The sequence below is a fragment of the Cupressus sempervirens genome, chromosome 7 (assembly GCF_028749045.1).
Source record: "Cupressus sempervirens isolate cs-2001-9-10 chromosome 7, ASM2874904v1, whole genome shotgun sequence".
In the NCBI taxonomy this organism is placed as follows: Eukaryota; Viridiplantae; Streptophyta; class Pinopsida; order Cupressales; family Cupressaceae; genus Cupressus; species Cupressus sempervirens.
This window is the reverse complement of record NC_143124.1, coordinates 770941461-770964713: the sequence shown is the minus strand read 5'-3', so window position 1 is coordinate 770964713 and position 23253 is coordinate 770941461. Positions and strand designations below refer to the sequence as shown.

The window sequence follows — 23253 nt, the reverse complement described above, 5'->3', positions numbered from 1 at the left end:
AAATTCCACTGCTAAGTTTGGCGATCTAATTTGCTCTTGAATAATTCATGAATCAATCGTTGAAGGTACAATCATCACTTTTGCGTCTTGCTAGGCGAAGCTACATCATTATATTCTTGTTCTTATGGTTATCTGAGGTTCTGATCAGTGATTGCGATGAGATAAGTCAGTCATTTTCTTATGCCCTGGGTGGGTGAATTTGTAGTTGTACTACTGCTGATATTAATAATATATGATCTGAACTGTTGGGTTTTTCATCCAAGAGGAAGGGTTTCCCAAGGTATCTTTGTGTTCGTGTGTGTATATCTTGCTTATATTCTAAATTTTGCTAATTCTGATCACTAAATCTAACATGGTATCATAGCCAAGTTCATAGTAATTGTGATCAGATTAACAACAAATCAATCAGGATAGACAGTTATTCTTATTCCAGTCAAGATGGTGACAGGGCTGAAGGTAGAGGACAGACTTGAAGCATTGAATTTCAACTGATGGAAAGTTTGTGTCCTTGCACTTGAGGAAAAACGATCTACTTCAGTTTGTAGAAGAAGAAGATCAAACTGAACCTACAGATCAAGAGGAGTTACTTCAGTTCAAGAAGAATGCCATCAGCCAAGAAGATTTCTAATTGATTATGTGAAAGTCCATTTTGTTCCTGTCATCTCCAAGATGTCTTCAGCTAGGGAAATGGTCAAACAACTGAATGGAATGTATTTAGTCAACAACATAAGAAGGGCATTTGCATTAAGGCAACAATTGCTCCAAGTCAAGACGGCAAAGGGAGAATCGATCATGGATTCCTTCATGAAGATTTCAGAATTAAACAATCAGCTCAGTACCATTGGTAGTGAAATTGTGGACAAAAACATTGTTATACTTGCAGAAAATGGCATTTTTCACTCTTGGAAGTCATTCATTCAAAGCATAAGCAGGAAAGCTGAATTCTCCACATTGGATTGTCTTTGAGCTGACTGCATTCAAGAGGAATCATGCCTGGCTACAAGAGGAATAATTAAGAGCTCCCATGGAGAAGAAAATCATGTCCTTGCTGCCCAATCACTTAAGAAGAAAGGTGGTCATTGGAAGAAGAACTTCAAGAGGAATCATGATTTCAGACCCTCTACTGCTCCTAAATCAAGAAAGAACCCAAAGGATCTGTCTCGCATTCGATGTTTCAAATGTGACAAGTTTGGTCACTATGCAAAGCAGTGTCAATCTCAGTCCAAGCAGCAAATGGTGAACCTGAATGAAGCTTCAGATCAGTAAAGCAATGAAGATTTTCTCTTCATTTTTGCCTTGTCAAGCAATACTCCTGCAGATAGTAATGCTTGTTGATCAACAGTGGAGCTTCCAGGCACATCATGGGCTACCAGAAGCAACTTTCAGATTTGATAGAGGAGTCCAACCCTCATGTTGTTATCAGTGTTGATGCTCAGTGCTGATCTTAACTTAGATTCTGGAATTTCCCTTCAGCTGCATGATCTTATGATTGTACTGAGAATTAAAAGGAATCTAATCTCAATATCTGCCCTAGAAGATAAAGGTTATCATATTGCAGTTTTTGAAGGAAGAGTTCTTGCATGGCCTAAGAAATCTAGCATCAAATCAGCTGGAGTCATTGGAAATAGATTTCAGAGCCTCTACAAACTTTCAATTTGTCCTATTCAAGCCCTCATCCACGAAGCACCTGAGACTAGCGACCTATGGCATAGAAGACTTGGACATCTTCATTCTCGTGCTCTTCCCATACTTGAGAAGATGGTTAAATGTACGGCTAAACTTGGTCATGTTCATGCTGATAAATTTAAAGGTTGTTCTTTGAGTAAAAACACTAAGAGCCTATTTCATAAAAGCGAATCTAGGTCTAATGAGAAACTAGTTCTTGTTCATTCTGATTTATGTGGACCTATGTCTATTGCATCTCCAAGTGCATTCTTGTATTATGTAATCTTCATAGATGAACACTCTAGGAAAACATGGATTTACTTCCTAAAAACAAAAGAATCTAATGAAGTCTTGAGTAGATTTAAACAATTTAAGGCTTTAGCTGAAAACTTATCCAGGAAAAGAATTTAAGTACAAAGATCTGAAAAATGGAGGTGAGTACACCTCGGGGTGGATTTCGTGATTTCTGTGTAGAGGCAGGAATTAAGAGGGAGTTTTGTGTCCCCTACCACCCTTACCAAAATGGGGTTGCAGAAAGAAAGAACAAATCCATAATTAAGGAAGCAAAGACAATGATTCATGATCAAAATTTGCAAATGTTTCTATGGGCTGAAGCAGCTAGGACTGTTGTCTATATTCAGAATAGGTGTCTTTACCATGTCTTGAAGAATATGACTATGGAAGAAGCCTTCACAGGAAATAAACCAGACATCAGCAACTTGAGGATTTTCGAAAGTCTAGTTTATGTTCATGTTTCTAAAGAGAAGATAACCAAACTAGAACCTTCAAGCAAGAAGGGCATTCTTGTGGGGTAGAGTAAGACCTCCAAAGCCTTCAGAATTTACATTCCAAGTCAAAAATAAATTGAGGTTCTTAGAGATGTTATTATTGAAGAAGTCTAAAGGTTCATTAATAGAAACTGATAATGAAGTCAATGACAATCAAGATATGGATTTTCAATCCTAATATTGAGATTAAGAGGGAGTCTTCAGAACCTTCAAATCAAATCGAGCCCATGGATTCCACAGATGGGCTGAGAGACATTACAGTGAGCAGAAAAAAACCTCTTCGGATAAGAAACACCATTCAAGAAGATGAAAAGTTTGCAGCCCCCAAAGGCACCTTGAAAGAAAGTAGGAGACCTTAGAAGTTTCAACTATGTTGCAATGATGTCCAACCTCATTGAACCTCAACCTTCTAGTGCTAAAGAGGCTATGAACCAGCAAGCATAGAAAAATGTTATGGATGAAGAATATGAGTCCATTATCAAGAATGATGTATGTGAAATTGTGCCTCAACTCAAAGTAAGTCTGTTGTATACTGTAAATGGTTGTTCAAAATTAAACACACTGTTGATGGAAGTACTAAGAAATATAAAGCTAGATATGTAGCTTGTGGATTCTCTCAAAAGGAAGCCACAAATTCTGAGGAAACATTTTCTCCTATAGTTAGATATACTTCCATCAAAACTATATTAGCTATTGTTGCACCTAAAAGCTGGAAGTTACATCAAATGGATGTAAAGATTGCATTCCCAAATGGTGTCATTGAGGAAGTCTATATTGAACAACTGGAAAGTTATGAGATTCATGAAAGGGTATCTCATGTTTACAGATTGAAGAAAGCACTATATGGCATTAACTAGGCCCCTCATGCTTGGTATGAAAGAATTGACAAATATTTGTCGAGCTTAGGATTTTGTAAGAATGATGTTGATCCTAAAAGTGTATTTGTTGCTAATTCTAATTTTGCAGATCCAACCGAGTACAAGCAATTGATTGGATCCTTGATGTATCTAGCTAGCACTAGAACAAACATTTGTTATGCAATTAATGCCCTCAGCCAACTCATGAACAAACCAAAGCATGTTCATCTCATTGCAGCCAAGCATATCTTGAGATATCTGCACGATACAATTGGCTATGACTTAAGGTACTCCCTTAATAACATCATCACCTTGGAAGGTTATTCTGACTCTAACTGGGCAGGGGACGTCACTAAGAAAAAGAGCACCTCAGGAGTATGTTTCAGCTTGGAATCTGCCATGATTCCTGGGGTGGCAAGAAACAATCCTCAGTCACATTATGAACTGCTAAAGCATAATATATTGCATCATTGGTGACATCAAGAGAGACAGTGCAGACAACCTTGGAAACCCAGAGTCATTCATTGTGATAATCAAAGTTGTATCAAAACGTATCTCAATCATGTGTTTCATGACAAATCAAAAAGTGTGGAGACTCATTATCATTTTGCTCAAGACATGGTACAGAGAGGTTCCAATTAATAAGTGGGAGATATTTTTCACAGCAAGTCAAACTGTGATATTGCTGTTAGGATTCAATCCTGATAGCAATATCACAAGGTTTCATTTAGCTGAAATACATCATCATTGATGAGAAGATAGTAGATGTTCTCACCAAGCCTCTTATTTGAGCTAAGTTTCACTACTTCAGAGATAAGCTTGGAGTTGTGGAGAACATAACTCTGGCTGAGTGGGAGTCTCAACTTCCTTGATACAATAAGTTGTATCTTCCACCTCTGCAGGCAATACAAGCTAGTGGTGTATTCTTCTCCGGGAGAATATTTAAGGTGAAAAGCCTCTTCTACCCACTGTGGACAATCCACAGTGTATCCATCCTTTGCGAGTATTTAAGATGGATATTATGGAAAGAGTCTATGAAGTTCTTGATCACTCTCTGAGAGTGTCATGGTGATGATCACAATATAACTCTTAGAATCCCCCCAAGCTAAGAGGGAGTTTTGAAATTAGCTAGATAAAATTCTAGCATATTAAATTTAATGTAACCTTTGGCAATTAAAATTAAAATTATATTGTGATAATTCAATGCCCTCTCGTAATTGCATTGGGCCCCAAAATAGTGCAACTTACATTATACCACATATTTGTGCTGGGCCCTAATTGAGCTTGTTAAGCTCTCTAGGGAATTGTAACTTGTAATTAATAAATTTATATTTGTATTTTGGCAGCAAAATACAAAAGGGTCGACCTAGGATCTCAAGGCTTGTAATCGGTATATAAACAAGGCATTGTGTTGCCTTTCATCATTAACTCAATCAAGCGAATTCCTCTACTAAGTTCGGCAATCTAATCTACTCTTGAATGAATAGTGAATAAATCATTGAAGGTCACCAATCATCAATTCTAAGTCTTGTTGGGCAAAGCTACATCATTATAGTGGCACCGGCTATGGTGTAACTTATTTGCACCATGCCGTTAACAATTTCAGTCAGTTTCCATTTGTGTTGTACCGTCAGTCTCCTATCATACCTCAGTGATTTGACAATGTTATGGGTAAAGCAAATGTCTTTTACCTCGTTTGTTTGCTTTTATAATTTTTTTATGTGTGAAGTATGTAATGTGAAGAATATTTTTTTATATAATGTTTTTATAATATAATTGTAATATAATTTAATAATATATTAAATATCTCAAATTCATATAAATAAGTTTATATTATTAAAATTTATAATATTATTATTATTAAACTTTAAATAAGAATATTATTATTATTAAAAATAAGAATATTATTATTATTAAAAATAATAATATTATTAATATTTAAACATAAAAAATTATAAATTATTTTTAAAAAATTAAGAATTCTTAGTTTAATAAAGAAAGATAATGTATTAATCTTATCTTATTTTATATTAGAGAATTCTAATTTAAATATATTAGGTTAATAAAAGATAAGGTTTTTAAGTTTTAAAATTCAAGAGAATTAATTTCAAAATTTACAAATGATAACTTAAACAAAAAACATCCTAACTAAATAAAATCTATATTTTCTAATCAATAATAAATATTTCATTTTTAGTTTTAATTTTTCAAGAAGAAATCAAAACAACCATAATAATTTAACATTTAATAATAATATCTCTATAAGTATTCTAAAAATATCTCAAAGCATCACTTTGAAACTCAACTATTGAGAAAGATGATGGAGTGGTTTTGATATGTAAAGAAAATATTTCAACCTTTTTAAACCTTGAAATTTGCATGCACTTACCACTCGACGAGTCTGAACGTTCACAATTAACTGATTTTTTTAAACAATTTGTATATAATAAATAAACAACCAAAACTAAATAAAGAAAATCTATAATTTTGATGAAGTGAATATTATGCTTAAGTCGTTTGTTGGTTTTAGAATTGTGATAGTGCTATACTCTATAATTTTTGACTCAAACTCTTTGACCCATGTATCATGAATAGTGATTCACATAGGAATCTCTCATGAGAATAACCCTTAAATATCACACAGAAAGGAAGAAATTTAGGTTAGAAAAATGGGTCAACTTTAAATATTTAACACATTTTAGACTAGAAATCAAACCATAGTTTTCTTTCCATGTTTTGAAATATCACTCTTCAATTGATATACAGTACCCTATCCCATCCATGTTATTGATATACACTATCGATTGAGTATGTTGGTAAAATGTTACAACTCATTACACTTACAAATGTCATAACTTTGAACTGACTAAAGAAAACAAAATGAAATATATTAAATTAATTTGATGTAAAATTATAAAACTTAAAAACCTTATCTTTTATTAACCTAATATATTTAAATTAGAATTCTTTAATATAAAATAAGATAAGATTAATATATTATCTTTCTTTATTAAACTAAGAATTTTTTTTTTTTAAATAATTTATAATTTTTTATGTTTAAATATTACAAATAAGATTTAAATTATATTATAAAAAAATTATATATAAAACATTATATATAATTTAATAATATATTAAATATCTCAAATTCATATAAATAAGTTTATATTATTAAATTTTTTAATATTATTATTACTAAACCTTAAATCTTATTTGTAATATTTAAAAACCTTATCTTTTATTAACCTAATATATTTTAATTAGAATTCTTTAATATAAAATAAGATAAGATTAATATATAATCTTTCTTTATTAAACTAAGAATTCTTAATTTTTTAAAAATAATTTATAATTTTTTATATGAATTTGAGATATTTAATATATTATTAAATTATATTACAATTATATTATAAAAACATTATGTAAAAAAATATTCTTCAAATTACATACTTCACACATAAAAAATTATAAAAACAAACAAACAAGGTAAAAGACATTTCCTTTACCCATAACATTGTCAAATCACTGAGGTACGACAGGAGACTGACGGTACAACACAGATGGAAACTGACGGAAATTGTTAATGGCACGGTGCAAATAAGTTGTACCATAGCTGGTGCCCATTATAATCTGCTCTTACGGTGATCAAAGGTTCAAATCAGTAACTGGATTTAGATAAGACCATAGTTGGCATAATCGTCGAATAATCGGTGAGTTTCTACTAATCGCCGAGTTTTTGGGACTGGCAAGTTTTTCCCAAATTTAATCGCAAGAAAAAATCACCGAGTTTTTGTGAAAAATCGGCGAGTTTTTGCAAAAAATCGGCGAGTTTTTCAAAAAAACTCTTTTTAAATTTTTTTTTTTTTTTTTAATTTAAAAAAAAAAAAAAAAAAATTGTTAAAAACAAAAGGCAAAAAGCCTATATATATTATGTAAGATAGAGAGTTACAATATGCTAGTAGAGCTAGGAAGAGGAAAATGTGATTGTAATGATGTTTTTACTTCTAGTTTGACACAAATTATTTACTATTATGCTTCACGCCATCAGCATTCAGCATGAGAATGTGATTTTGTACCCACTATGCATTTATATATATCTAAACTCCTGCTTCTTTTTTTTGTGTTCTCTATAATGAACTCATTAGATGCATCTTCTCATTGAAATTTGCAAAAAAATGTATTTTGAATTAAATTTTAGCGGTTTTTTTAGGTTCCCGAGTTTTCCCGAGTTTTTTTTTTAAATGGCCGAGTTTTTCCCGATTAAACTTTTGGGGGGCTCGGTGAGTTTTTGGATTTGGCGAGTTTTCCAACTATGGATAAGACGGTCCTTTCCTTATGCCCTATGTGGGAAGAAATTGTAATTGTACTACTGCTGATATTAATAATATATAATCCGAACTTTGTTGTTGGATTTTTCCTCCAAGAGGGAGGTTTTCCCATAGTATCTTTGTGTTTGTGTGTGTACATCTTGCTTATATTCTAAGATTTGTTAATTCTGATCACGAAAGCTAACAATGAGTGTATGTCTATTTTTGACGGATGCATCAAATGTCAAGTATAGAATTGCGATAAACAAGCATTGGGGCATTCCTGATGATAGTGCAGCTCCGGTTCTTAAGTTTTTGGCTGCTAGGCAGCATATTTAGGCAATTCAACAGTCACACGGGCAGCGAGATACTTCTACTAATATCATGTATCAGAGAGAAAGAACTATGTTAGAATCAGCTTCTGAACCTTCATCCATTCAGAGTTTCGCATGGAAGGGCAGCAAGGGGAAATGCATGGCGGGAAGTTCAACTAACCCCATCGCTGATTTGTTTAATGTGCACATGAAGGATGAGTTAGACGATGCCATTGGTAGGTTCTACTTTGCCATCCTCCACTCATCAACATCATGGTTACATGCACAGAGGGTCCATACTTTCTAAGGACAGTTGATTGTTAAGGTCATCACAAAGATGCTGATTTTCAGTTTCATGTCCTTGGGGAGGCTACTGAGGAGGTTGCACCACAAAATGTGGCCTTACTAGTGACAGATGCAACTCGTGTGCAGAGCTGCAGGAAAGCTTGTTGAGGTAGCCTATAAACATATTTGGTGGACTCCATGTTGCGTGCATGCCATGAACAATGCACTCAAGGACATGGGGAAGATTGACTAGATTAGTAGTGGTCAATGATAGTGATATGTGTAGATGTTTATCTGCAACCACCATGTTTCACACACTTCAGGAGATTCGCAAAGAGTTTTTGAAACCAGTTGAGACTAGATATGCATTTTATTATATTCTCTTAGAGAGAATGCTTGAGTTACAAGAGCCGCTGCTATTAATTTTTTTGATCAAATTAAATTCATCAATTGAATCAGATTATTTAATTAATTCTGCTCTAATCTAATCAAACAGAAGGAATAGAAGGACAGGAAACGTTTACCCTAGGAAATGTCCCTCTTCGAGAAAAAAACTCAGCATTCAAAATCAATCTTTTTTATTGCCTTTAGAGTACAAATAACGTACCTCAATAGGATTTGTTGAGCATCACCAATCAATGAAGCAAATCCCAGATTGATGGATCACTATAGACGGATGGATCATGGATTGCAACAATATATGTATATACTGTGGATCACTACTTCAGACTCTTGACAATAATGATGTTTGCTGCTATCATATAGTGCTCACTGCTATCATAATATGGATCGCTGGTAGAGATCTGAATGAAATCGACAATGGTAGATCACTGCCTCAGATCTGTGTTAAATAATGAATGTTTGTAATGGTGTCTATTGTACTCCGATATGGGTCACTATTAATCCAATATAGATCTTTGTTTCAGATTGTGCAAAAACTCCAGACTAAATCTATTGTTGTTAGCCTCAAGTTCGCTAAAATATATTCCTTGCAGTAGTTGAGACACGAATGAATATCACTAGCTCTTGATCATAATCTGCAGTCACACATAGAGTGGATTGTCATCATGAAAATTGGTTGAGACAACTTTATTATATATACCCTGCCAAGGCATATTTACATGCCGAGGTCGTCACTTCACACTTGCCACTAATAATATTGGGGAAAGAGTTGGACGTTATATTTGCAATTTTCCAATTTTTGGCTCAGCCCAAAACAATATTAATTTAATTAATTAATTTCAATTCTAAGGTTAAGCTAGAATCCAATCTAGCTACATAAACAAACAACTCCCTCTTAGCTAGGGACAATTCTAGAGCTTCATGGACTTGTTCCAAAGACAATAATAAAAATCTATTTTGCATACCTGCAATGGATGGATCTACATTGCATTGCCCATAGAGTGTGGGAGAGGTGTTGCACCTCAATTCTTCTACCAAAGAAGAATACAACACCACCTTGCACTCCCCGCAAAGAATGGTTCCTCATTGCATTGCCTACGAATGGTGGAAGAGATGTTACACCTCAAACTAAAGAAAGCACTACCACCTTCCATTACTCGCAAAGAGTGGTCCCATCTTGCATTGCTCGAAAAGGGTGGGAGATACAACTAAATGTATCAATGTTCTTGAGACTCCTTCTCAGCTAAAGCCATATTCTCCACAATTCCAAGCTTGTCTCTAAAGTACTCAAATTTCACTCGAGTAAGGGGCTTGGTGAGAATATTTTGCAACATGCTCTGCAGTGTTGATGTAGTTCAGCTGAATGGCACCTAAGAACAAGAGTGGCCATAGGGCTGCAGTATTGGCATGAACAAGCTTAAGTACCTAAGAAGCTTGCCATGAATCGCCACTTTTGAAAGGTGTGCGATGCTGCTTCCCAACCTAGCATGCATCACAAACTCCAAGTTGTTAAGTTTGAATCTTTGGCAATTTGAGGACAAGCTCTTCCTAGGCAAGCTGAGAGAGGTAACGTACATTTAAGTGCCCATACCACTCATGCCAAAGTGAACTGACAGAAGACCGTTGAGCAGCTATAGCTAAGTCCTGAGAATCACCAGAATCAACGAATCTGAAAAGACGATGATCCTCAAGACTAACTGCAACAATAGACTAAGTGTCTATATTGGATATGGTGCACTGCTGTGAACAGAAGTTGACATCAAACCGTGGAGAGTGTCACAGCAATTGACTAACTAAGAGTAGATATAGTTCCATCCCTAGCACGTAGTACACATTGAGGAAAATGAGATTCCTCCCAGCAGACTAAATCTGAATGTTGCCTTTGCCGACAACAATACTCTTCCCCTCCACCTAAAATAACTAAATTTGAATAAGGCTAGTAGTCAATGAACCAGTCTCTATGGTGGGTGAAATGATGTGAGGCACCTAAATCAATAGACCAAACCGATGAGTTGCCATGAAGGCGTAAAAGGCAGATTATGTTTGATCATTCTGCTCTACACTATTAGCTTTGGGTTGCTTAGAAAATGAAGCTAAGTGTTTTTGACATTTACCCTTCATGTGACCATACCTATGGTAGTAGTTGCACCGAGCAGAGGACTTTTGTTGAGAAGACTGTTGTGAATGTGACTTGCCCGTATCCTTCTAAAAGGATATAGCAACAAAGGCTTGCTCTGTGGAGGTGGAGATGGAACTAATACCGAACTGTTTGTTTTCACCGATCTTGCTGAAGTAGAAGTGTGCAGAGATCTGTGAACTTGAGGTCAACACCACTTAAACTGACATTGAGAGTTTCAATACAATGCTCGTAGGACTTGGGTAAACTTTTGAGAGTGATTACAATAATGTCCTCCTTCTCCATCTTGCGTACAATGGCCAACAACTGATCATGGATTTCCTGAATCCTATTCTAATGTTCTTGGAGCGATTTTTGCCCATCCATGACAATAGAAAACAGAGTGTTCTAAAGAAACAAAGCTCTGCTTTTATCGGAAGTATCGCGTAGTTTCATTAGGTGCTCCCATATCTCGGTAGCTATTTTGTCGGATGGAATTTGAGGGACTTTTTTATCAGCTACTAATAATTTGAGAAGCGTCACTGCCTCTCGATTAAGTTGATCATAGGCAATCTGATTAGGACAAGCTTGAGCAGGATGAGTTGTAGTACCAAAAGCCATTTGATCGTTGTCACGATATTCAAAGATGGTTAGCATTTGTTAGCTTTGGGTTACAAACCAAATTGTTTAGAAAATGGAGCTAAGTATTTTTTACATTTAGCCTTCATGTGACCATACCTATGGTAATAGTTGCACCAAGCAAAGGACTTCTGTTGAGAAGACTGCTGTGAATGTGACTTGCCCGTATCCTTCTAAAAGGATATAGCAACAAAGGCTTGCTCTGTGGAGGTGGAGATGGAACTGCTACCGAACTGTTTGTTTCCACTGATCTTGCTGAAGTAGAAGTGTGTAGAGATCTGTGAACTTGAGGTCAACACCACAAGAACTGACATTGAGAGTTTCAATACAATGCTCGTAGGACTTGGGTAAACTTTTGAGAGTGATTACAATAATGTCCTCTTTCTCCATCTTGCGTACAATGGCCAACAACTAATCATGGATTTCCTGAATCCTATTCTAATGTTCTTGGAGCGAATTTTGCCCATCCATGACAATAGAAAACAAAGTGTTCTTAAGAAACAATGCTCTGCTTTTATCGAAAGTATCGCGTAATTTCTTTAGGTGCTCCCATATCTTGGTAGCTATTTTGTCGAATGGAATCTGAGGGACTTTTTTATCAGCTACTAATAATTTGAGAAGCGTCACTGCCTTGATTAAGTTGGTCATAGGCAGTTTGATTAGGACAAGCTTGAGCAGGATGAGTTGTAGTACCAAAAGCCATCTGATCGTTGTCACGATATTCAAAGATGGTTAGCATTTGTTGCTTCCAACTGCCATAATTTCAATCATCAAATTTTTTATTTCCTTGGAGCAAAATATTTGTCAGTGATGCCACGGTGCGTGAAAATTTGTGAACGCACATACTTCAAACCAAAATGTCGGAGGACCCAAAAAAAAAAAAGAGGTAGCTAGAAGAGAGCTCAAACAACCCAAAAGGAATTTACTGCCAAATTCTGGATCCGTTGGCTCAAAAATTGAGGCACAAAAATCGAGGCAACCAAAAAAATGGATGGCAACCCAATTGAGCTCTCGAAAAACCCACCAAGAATATTTAGAATTGTTTTTGTAGAATCGGTACCTAATTTTAAAAAACCTTAATTGGTTTTAAAAACTAAAAATGGATAATTCTTCCAGATCGATTTATAGAATATAATTTCCAAAAATTTGCTCAAATAATGTGGGAAATTATAAATTTTTACGAGATAAGATAAGATAATGATATTAATGTCCAACAAAAGACCTCCAAAAGGTCTATGGGACCGCAGAATTATATCAAAAAGGTTGACAATAGTAGGAGCACCAAATAGTGTCTAAAAAATAAAGCGTACAACAAAACAAGAAGAAAAGAAATAGAGAGGCCAAGACAAAGACTAGGAGTCATTTCTAGGCAGAAAGAAATCAATCACAGGAGGATACGCTTGCCGATGGATAGAAGCTTTCTTTGTCTCTAAGAACTCGTAGAGTGTCGCTGCTACAAATAGCTGGTACAGGATCTGACAGATCTAGAATGACCAAAAGAGCTGATAGAACTAGACGACCTTTTCACACCACACAAAGGAGATAAGGGTGTGAAAAAGGCAGTAATGAGCTCAGTAGAAGTATGCCAGTGAGGAAGTAGTGACTGTAGCATAGTATCATGGAGCATAGTGGCCTCCTGAAGATAAACTGCAAGACACCATTGGTCATAGTAACTGAAAACATCAAATAGAGAGAAACACTCCCGGAACAGACATAAAAATCTCCCTCTGATCTCGTAGTAGATAGGGCAACAGAAAATAAAGTGAGTCTCTATCTCAATCTCATCCAAAGTACACAGCTTACAAATCCGCTCCCCGCTGTCAATATGATGGTTGATCTGAGCCCGAAGACGGTGAGAACCAACTCTAAAGGACCCAGGGAGATACGTAGGGCGCGAGATCATTGTTGAGAAAGGTAGCTAGGACGAATAATAATCCCATCAAAGATCTCCAAAAAGTGCTCCGCATAAAAGGACATCCTCAGACGTAAACCACCAGGCAGGTTAATCCAGGTAGTGGCAATGTACTATCGATAAATGTCAAGTCTGACATGCTCATTTAACTCATGTCGTGAGGGAAGGAGATGAGCAAGGGCATTCAGTGAGAACTAGTAAAGAGGGAGGCGGTTAATATCAATCCCAATCGATCCCAACAAGGAACTCGAAAACAAGAATCAAAACTCGCAGCAGTAATCGAAGAACAATATGCCAAGTAGAAGTACTGATAACGTTCACAAACGAAATCCGCAAAACCACGTAGACGATGGAGGAACCAAATCAGATAGAAAATGGTCGCGAGACTGAATGGATGAGTGTCGAACTCCGCAAGAATGATACTATGAGGAGTGAACCTGTGACATCTAATGATTCGCAATGTTTGAACCCGCTTGATCAAGGCCCAATCAGAACCAAGGAGAGACGAGCCCCAAACCACAAATCCATAAAGAACTGTCAGTTGCACAAGGGAGTCCAAGACGAATAACTTGGACGAGGTATCCTAAAAGTGATGTCTAAAGCATTGTTTCTCAAGCATAGCAAGAGAGCCCATACACCTATTAATTCTGGGCTAAATCGCCGATCTCATACTGAACTGAGGTCCAAAATACTTAACACCCAGATATGTATAAAATGAAGTGATCTCAATCTTCTGTCCCTAAAAAAAGAAGTGACGATGAGAAGTCTTTAAGAAATTAAAGATCATGACCTGAGTCTTACCCAGGTTAACAACAAGCTGTCGCTGGTCAGAAAAGGAAGCCAAGCCATAAAGAAGCCTATGTAAGCTCTCTGGAGAGTAAGCAAGAAGAACCACATCATCCGCGAAAAGAAGAATGGAGATCATGACCTGGTGTAGGTAGCAACCATCACCTAGTAGTGAAGACTTCAGAAGGAAGTCCTCAAGCTCATCAATATATAATCCGAACAAAGTAGGGGAGAGAGGACATTTCTGCTTGTCCCCAATGGTGCTATGGATCGGATCTGAAAAACCCTTAGGGGTTCTGAATCTGCCAATCACAGTCTCATATAATCTCATAATACCGGTAACATCTCAAAAATCTCAATCTCCCGAAGCCTCTCAAAAATAGCCATCCTAGGAACAGAATCAAAAGCCTTGTGAAAATCAACAAAGCAACAGTAAACTTTCGTCGATCTATGTTGAGCCTCCTCAATAATAGCCCATAAAGTGAAGATGTGATCCATGGTCTAATAGTCGACCCGAAGCCTGCTTGCCCTCTAGCCCTACAACCTTTCCTGTCAAGTTTGGTAGATAACATAGCATTAAGGGTTGTAGCATAAAGTTTGGCAAACGTGTGCCAAATCATGATGGTTCTGTAATTCCTCGAATTAGAGACCGGACCGGTCTTGTGGATAGGATAAATCAGATGCCTAGACCAAGATATCAGGAACCCAATGCAAATCACTCTATTGAAAAGAATATAGAGATAGGGTCCCAAAACCGAGGCACCAATCTTGAAGAGCTCAACTTGGAATCCCTCCTCATCTGTAGCAATGCTACATCTCATGGATCTGATGGCCTCATAAATGTAAGAAGGGGTGAACAAGTGACAAAAAGGAGGTGGAATGGGGTGGATAGAAGGCTGCCCAAGGATGTCATAAAGAGTCGTGGTGTGAGAGGTAAGGGAGCGAAAGTCGAGGCTGGAGGACGAAGTGCGAAGGGGAACAACGGGGGAAAAGAGTGCGCCAAAAAAGCTAGGGGTTGCGGATCAGCATGGAGCAAAGGGATTTGCACTAGGAAACGATGAAGGATCGTTTCTTACTACAAAGAAAACGAAGGTAAGACAAACGAAGGTGAGTAAAGTTGAGGGAGTGAGCCTCAAAAGCAAAATGCACAGATTGATGAAAAACTTTGCAATCAACATCGAACCATTGGTTCATGGGACAAGTATTACGGTGTTTGTTGCAGAGGGGCAACAAAGGACGGTGAGGTATGGAAAGGATGACGGACTTCTGGATGGTCGTCACAAGCAAGTCAAACATGGAGGCGGCCTCATAAGAGTCAAAGAAACACATAGGATTGAGGAATCTCGAAAGATGAGAGGAAAAGAGCTCACAATCACCATCGAGGAAGCAAAATGAATGGATGAATGAGCAGTGACAAATGAGAGATGAGGTGACTGAAGAGGGGGTAAAATACGAGGGGAAATGTGAGTACGAATACTAAGAAGAGCATGATCCGCAAGAGGAAGATGTGAGATGGTGATACTGTGGATGCAGGGGATAAAGGAGGGATAGGTGAGGGCATAATCAACAACACTAGCACCACCACAATGAGGCCAGCAAGTGAAGAGTTTGAAACCAAGAAAGCAGGAGAGACCGTTCAAGATCACAAGACCCGAAGACTCACATAGCTGCAATAGATTGCGACCATAACAGGAGAACGGTCCAAGAGCATCATCAAAAGAACGTTGAAGCCCTAAAGTAGTCGAGTCAATCTCAGTGGAGCATATGGAATCAGAACTACAGTCATAAAGCAGAGTCTGGAGTTTTTTGGTCCCCGCATTGAAATCATCGAGAATAATGATGTCCCCTAAAGCAACAAAATGGGAGATCTCGCTGAAGTCAACAAAAGGGCCCCCGTCTTCGATGCTATGGATAGCATAATGGGAGGATGCTGACGAGAAATAACAAACAGCCAAAAAGAAATCTCTCTCATGGTGACTCTTACGATCAATGCGGACCCACAAAAATCTGGCAAATGTATTAGAGTGTACAATAGAAGTGCAGCTGAAAATATCATCCCTAATCAAACAAGCCACGCTGCCAAACCCACAAACCCCACCAGAAGCACAAATCTCCTCTCCACATATAGATAACCACTGATAACCTGTAACACCCGAAAGAGGACGCATAAGGCTCTCATGAGTCTCGGTAATGACAAGAATATTTGCGGACCCCACAGCATCACGCAAAAGACCAGGCAATGACCATAATTAGCCATTACCATTCCAATAGTTAACAAGAGGGGAACAAGTGAGGGTCTCCCTCTTGTCTGACTGCTGGCAGAACCGTCATTTGGCCATGGGGGCTTGTCTCGCTTCCCAACCACTGGGTGGGGAATCCCAAATAACTGCTTTGAGATTTTTGATAACTACCCATTTACCAACCCACCTCGCCTCTGCCACAATACCATGAGCATATTTCAGCTCTGTAACCTGAGCCTTCGTGAGATCTTCATCTAGGAAAATCTTGGAAGGGAGAGAGAATAACTTCCTCTTAGCTCTAAGGGCACGCAGCCTATCAACAAGTGAGAGAAACCGGATAAACAAGATGTCACCTTGGCCAACCCAACACTTATCCAACGTAATGTCAGCAAAACTAAGCTGATCACAGAGGAAAGAGCATCCAGCTAAGAGAGGATCAGATGTAGGAGGGAATCCACGAACCCGTAGGTTAAGGTCACGAACCCCTCTCACCCACTCATCCTCAATCTTCCCTTGAACCATCTTGTCAATACTAGCTAGAGGTGTAGTATCTATACTACTACAAAGGGAGGCCCACAACTTAACTTTAGAGAAGAATGCTTTGCTGCAACAACTAATTGTTGCTATTTGATGGTGTCAAGTCCCTCAAGTTGTGCAATAATGGAGCGGATATTGGTTTGCAGACTTATCGTCTCGGAGGTGAAAGTATCCGAAAAACCTTGAATCAAAGAGGAACTGGAGCTTGTGGTAGTCTTGAGTTCAAAAATGGTATCAATCAATGAGATAATTTGCTCTCTTAACTGCAGGTTGTCCATCTCCAACTTGGAAATCCTATCACAAAGCCATTGATAGGTCAGAAGTTGTTGGCCTTATGGTGAGCAAGAGTCCCCACTATCAGCCATATCCGAAAAGCAACAAAGAATACCAGTAAACAATGACCCAAAAGAACACCCACAAAGGAACTCACAAACCCACTATCGTATGAAGACCACAGTCACAATTGCAACAAAAAAGTAAACACGTGCAAAGTCACGGCAGGAAGGAGCAAACAAGATTCACATGTTCATGCGACAGAAAGGAACACCCACACACAGACCCTCTGTCGTATGAAGACCACAGTCACAGTTACGACAGAAGAGTAAACATCTACGAAGTCATGGCAAGAATCGCAACCACAATCTCGATAGAAATAACGATCGTTGGGAGGAGGGATACAAAAGCACACACAACATGCAAGGATAGGAAGAATATATGTGAAACAATACCCTCACGCCGCTAGAAGGAGAAGCCAACAACAAACACCATCCACAACCACACCCATAGCAAATAACCAGAAAACTCGAGCTTGCCAAAAGCTAACCTTTGGATCCTGAATATATGGTGGTCTGCAACCAATGCGAGAAAACTGTAAAAAAAAACAGTATAACCAGTACTAGGGTACATCGAGACAGCTGGGGCAAGTTTCCAGGATAGGAGGAAAATGGGTCTCATTTTCAGTACGGCCAGGTGACAGCAGCAAGGGGAGGACGGGCCGGGGAGAGGTGTTGTATAGTATACATATAGAACTTGAAATGCTAGATATGAAATGATGTTTCAGTAGAACATGCCAAATTAAAATACTTGAATAGAGAAAATTTGCAATATGAACTAGAACAATTGAATATTCAACATAGTGACATATTACATACCCAATAATAACATTCAAAAATCAAAATTCAAATAGAAATTCAAGTACACATCCCAGTGGCAACATGGTTGCGGAATGGCGAAGGTGAGAGTACTCGAGTACTCAAGTAGTTAGTGCGAGGATGTCTCGAAGATGAGTAATTTGAATTTTGGGAGGGGGTGCGAGTCCCTGTATTAAACTGGCAAAAAAATTGATTGATATTAACAAAGATCAATTGATCAAAATATACAAATAAGCATAGTTCCAAAAATCGCCATGAAATCGCCGAAATCGCGATAAGATTCATGGCTCCCGATTTTTTTGGAATCGGAAATCGCTGGTGGCGATTTTTTCTTGTGAATCGCCTGAATCGCCAAAATCGGCGATTCATGGCAAAAATCGCCAAAATCGCCATCGTGAATATCCAGAAATCGGCCGTGGCAGCAAGGATAGAAAGTTCAATTTTTTTTTAAAAACACATGTTTTATTTGCTTTCTAAGTTGACTTTCCTCTTTGTTATAACCCTAAAGAGCCTTCTATTTGCTTAGTATGAGTAGAAGAGAGGAAGAGTGAGAGAGAAGAAGAGAAAAGAGAATCCATAGGTTTCCAACCGGCAAGAAGGAAGAGCACCAAAGAGATCAAAAGTCCATTTGGGGAGGCCATAAATTGCATTGGGAGCATTAAGGAGTCAATATCAACACTCCTCAACTCATTTGCAAGAGGTAAGTGTTGGTTTTTTTTTTTGCATGTTAGTGTAGTATGCATTTTTTGTTAAATTTTTTTAGTGTTCATTTGCAAATCTTGAATGTTTTTTATTTTTAGTTTTACTAAATTGCAAACTAGGGTTTGTTGTTTTGTAGTTTTTGTTTATTAGTTGCAAACTTTGATTTTTTACATGAATTTTTTTATTGCAGCAGCCCTTTGCTTTCATTTTCCAATTTCCACAATGGGTAAAAAAGATGAATGCTGGAAATATAATGAAGAGTTTCCTAGGAGAACCAAATATCAAACAAAATGTATATTTTGCAAAGAAAAAATAAATTCGGGAGGTATCTATAGATTGAAATACCACATTGCTGGCATACCTGGCCATGATGTCACAGTTTGCACTCAACAAACCGCTGAGGCAAAACGCTCTTGTTTAGTGGCATTAGAAAAAATTGAACAAGACAAGTTGACTAAGAAAATGCAACTTGAAGGGTTAAGAGGTATTGGCTCCCATGCTCCCACATTCGCAACCGCATCTACATCTGCAAGTGCATCTGCATCAGCTTCCGCATCCGTAGGTTGTGTTGGAGAGGGTTCTTCTAGGCCTCCTTTTCATCCTAGTGCTAGTGCTCATGTGAGTGTTAGTGGTAGTCGGTCTCATACTGAGACAGAGTCCAACACCAACCTATTGCGGCCTAGAGTGCGAAAAAGCAGAATGGATAGTTACTTTGTGCCCCGCACTACTCCTGGCTCCCAACCCACGCTTGAGGGCATGGGTTTGAACAAGGAGATTCATGATGCTGCCAGAAAAGAGATTTGCAAATTCTGGTACTTTTGCAACATTTCATTTATTGCAGCCAGGTAATTGATTCTTTTTTCTTTGTTATCTTCAAAGTTAAAGTTAAAAGTAAAAGTAAAACTTTAATTATATCTACTTGTTTTATGATTTTAGTTTTTGACATCTAAATTTCTAATCAATATCATTATCTATTTGTGACAGGACTCCTTATTGGCAGAACATGATAGATGCAGTTACCATTTGTGGTCCAGGGTTTAAAGCCCCAACTGAGGCTGAGTTGAGTGGATACCTCCTGGAGGAAATGGTTGAGGATATGAGGCATGAGCTTGAGGACAACCGAAAGGAGTGGATCGAAAAGGGTTGCACCATCATGACTGATGGTTGGACAGATAGGAGGGGAAGAACACTCCTCAATTTTCTTGTATCCTGTGGAGGTGATTGATCATTCTACTTTCCTACATACATAATTTTGAATCGTGATTGACTATTTCAAATTTTGATTTGTTGATTGCTAATAGTAATTATAATTCGTTGTTTTGTTACTTGTAGGATATACCATGTTCCTCAAATCCATTGATGCTTCTGCTCATGTAAAAAACGCCACATACTTATGTGAGGTTATTGAGGAAGTTATAGCAGAGGTGGGGGAACAACATGTGGTGCAAGTGGTGACAGATAATGCAGCAAGTTATGTTGCTGCAAGTAAACTTTTAACTTTTTAAGTTTTGAAAATAAATTTATTTGAATTTTGAACTTTTTCTAATTCTAACTTAGAATTTCTAAGTTTCCTAAGTTCTAACATGTTTGAAATTTGAATTTCTAATTATCTTAAAATTGTTGTAGGCAAACTTTTGATGGAGAGGCACCCCACCATATTTTGGTCCCCTTGTGTAGCACACTGCCTTGACCTCATGTTGGAGGAAATTGGCAAACTTGAGTGGGTCAAGTCATGTGTGGAAAGGGCAAAAAACATATGTAAGTTTATTTATAATCATTCATTTGTCCTTAGCACAATGAGGAAGTACACAGGAGACAAAGAGTTAGCTCGTCCAGGGATCATGAGGTTTGCCTCGAATTTCATCACCTTGCAGTCCTTGTTGACATCAAGGGATGATTTGAGGAGCATGTTTGTTGGGCGGGAGTGGATTTCATCTTCCTATGCTACGACCACTGCAGGGATAGATGTGGTGGATTGCATATTTGATGATGATGGTTTTTGGAAACCTGCTAGAGAAATACTTAAGGTAATTTTATTGCAATTTAACATTTAATATTTTACAGTTTACTATGCTAATTGTTTAATGATTTAGTTTTACCTTATATTATTGAATTATTCTATGTTTAAGTTTTGACTCAAATTTTTGTTTTACTTTATATGTAGGCCACTGAGCCTCTTGTATCTCTCCTACGAACTGCTGATGGGGAGAAGCCCTCTATGGGCTACATATATGAGGGCATGGATAGGGCCAAGGAGGCCATTAGAGCTCAGTATGCAGGAGAAGTATGCCCCTATTTGGGACATCATTGATAGGAGATGGCAGAATCAGCTCCACAGACCCATCCATGCAGCAACTTACTTTTTGAATTCGGCATTTCGTTTCCGTCCTGACTTCAAGGCAGATGAGGAGGTTCTCACCGGATTATATACAGTGATCCAGAGGTTGAGTACTGATGAGGATAGCAGTGCTGCAATTATTGAGCTTGATAAGTTCAATAATAAAGAAGGGCCACTTTTCTCTAGCAGGGTAGCCATAGATGCTCGGGAAACAATACAGCCAGGTAAAAATTAAATAATATATTCAATGTTCATGAATCTAGATTCTAAACTTAAAGTTGATTATGTAATTTTAGAGTTAACTTGTAATTTGTAATTTGTAAATGAGACTAATTATTTTTATTTTCCCTTATTTCAGATAGATGGTGGCAAATGTTTGGGGCCACAACCCCAAAACTTCAAAAAATTGCCATTCGTATTCTGAGTCAGCCAAGCAGCGCTTCTGGATGTGAGCGCAGTTGGTCCATGTTCGAGCACATCCACTCGAAGAGGAGAAACAGGTTGACAGTGCAAAGGTTGAATGATCTTATCTTCGTTCATTACAACCTCCGTCTTAGGATCAGACAGATTTTGGGCACTGACTCCTCTCCGATCATTCTGGAGGAGATTGATCCAGAATCAGAGTGGCTCACAGAGGTTGTAGATCCAGTCTTCACTGAGGAAGACCGTGCGTGGATTGACCAGGTGGATGTAGAGGCTGAGGCAGCTAGAGCACGTTCTTCAGGCATTGGTAGACGCACACGTGCACGCACAGACACAGGCCCTAGCGACATTCGTGAGCCCATCTTATATGCGGGAGATATTGCTCGACAGTCCTCTAGGACCTACATTAGACGCCTTGCTACTAGGCAGACTGGATACTCAGAGGCTGAGGCTGAGGCTGTAGCCGAGCTTGAGGATGATGTTGAGGATGATGATGACTATGAGCCTGAGGCTTGAGCTGGAGCCTTGTTTTTATATTTTGTTTACAGATATTGATACTGAATCATTGATAGACATATGTTTCAAAGTTTCAAACTTTCATGGATCTTCATCTTAGATTCTTACATAAATTTATGATTTGATGTCTTATGGATCATCTTACATACATTCTATGATTTAAATCATTATGATCATTTGATTTCTATTTACTTCAGCTAGCCTACAATTTACATTTTAGATAACATAGTTACGTATGTGATGGATTTTATGTTTCATGTTTATGTATGTTAAGTTTTAACTTTTATTTGATGATGTTATAGTGTGCTTAAGTTATATTCAATAAAGGGTGCATGAAATAAGTTTTAAATTGTTAAAATCTTTAAATTTAAAGGGTTTTTTCAAATTTGCCGATTCATTGCCGATTCATTGCCGATTCACGATTCGATTCGGCCTTGCCGATTCCGATCCGATTCCGATTCACGTTTCTTTGCAAATAAGTAAACAATGTTTCCTTAGGAAATAGTTGTCAAGAATAGAAACATTCTATTCTAGGCTCTAGCTAACAAATAACTAACAACTAACTAAATATTAAAAAGATTCTAATATTTACAATAGATAACCATTAAATAGATATAGAAACTATCTATTATCGTAATAATCCCAAGCTACCTCAAGGAGTGCTCATCCACTACCCAACCTTATCCATCCCCTTATTTTGAAATAACTAGGCACAAAACTTGTAGTGTATACTGCCTTGAGCATTTGATTAATATCCTTCTTCTGTATACTGCTATGATTATGATTATCACAATACATGATTAATAATTAGTAAATTAACAATCATGAATGTGTGTGTGTGTGTGTAAAATATTGTCTATGTATATTATAAAATATGCATATATACATGACTGAGTTTGATAAAACAATTATTAATCAAGTTGTTGATATTAAATCATGTTGTTCATAATGTATATATTAATAACTTGAATCAATAATGAATATCAATTAAACAGCATGCATATCAATTAATATAATGATTAGTTAGTGATCAATTATAAAATATGTCTCACGTAGAGACATGTCTCACAACTATTATATATATAATGATCGATCCAAGTATCTTGCAAGTACAGAAATCAATAATTGCAAAGCAAAGATAAAGTTGTGCAATATAACATATCTCAGCAACATTAAAATCCATTAACATATAAATCTGATCAAAACTAACAGAAGTTTCCAGAAACAGAGAAGAAAATAAATAATACGACTGAAGGTTGATGATATTCACGTCTT

General features: G+C 37.3%; 2 protein-coding genes across 2 annotated transcripts in view; one reads left to right on the top strand and one right to left on the bottom strand.

The window, feature by feature from the left end:
* The window catches only part of LOC149549593 (putative mitochondrial adenine nucleotide transporter BTL3), an 80567-nt gene that overhangs the window by 20931 nt on the left and 36383 nt on the right, over positions 1–23253 (bottom strand). The window lies entirely within an intron of this gene.
* LOC149549595 (uncharacterized) lies at positions 18238–22169 on the top strand. The gene is made up of 4 exons (XM_089792917.1): positions 18238–19918; positions 20034–20728; positions 20866–21263; positions 21398–22169. Exons 2-4 carry the CDS (start codon positions 20667–20669, stop codon positions 21976–21978), a joined length of 1041 nt encoding a protein of 346 aa, XP_089649043.1. The 5' UTR covers positions 18238–19918; positions 20034–20666; the 3' UTR covers positions 21979–22169.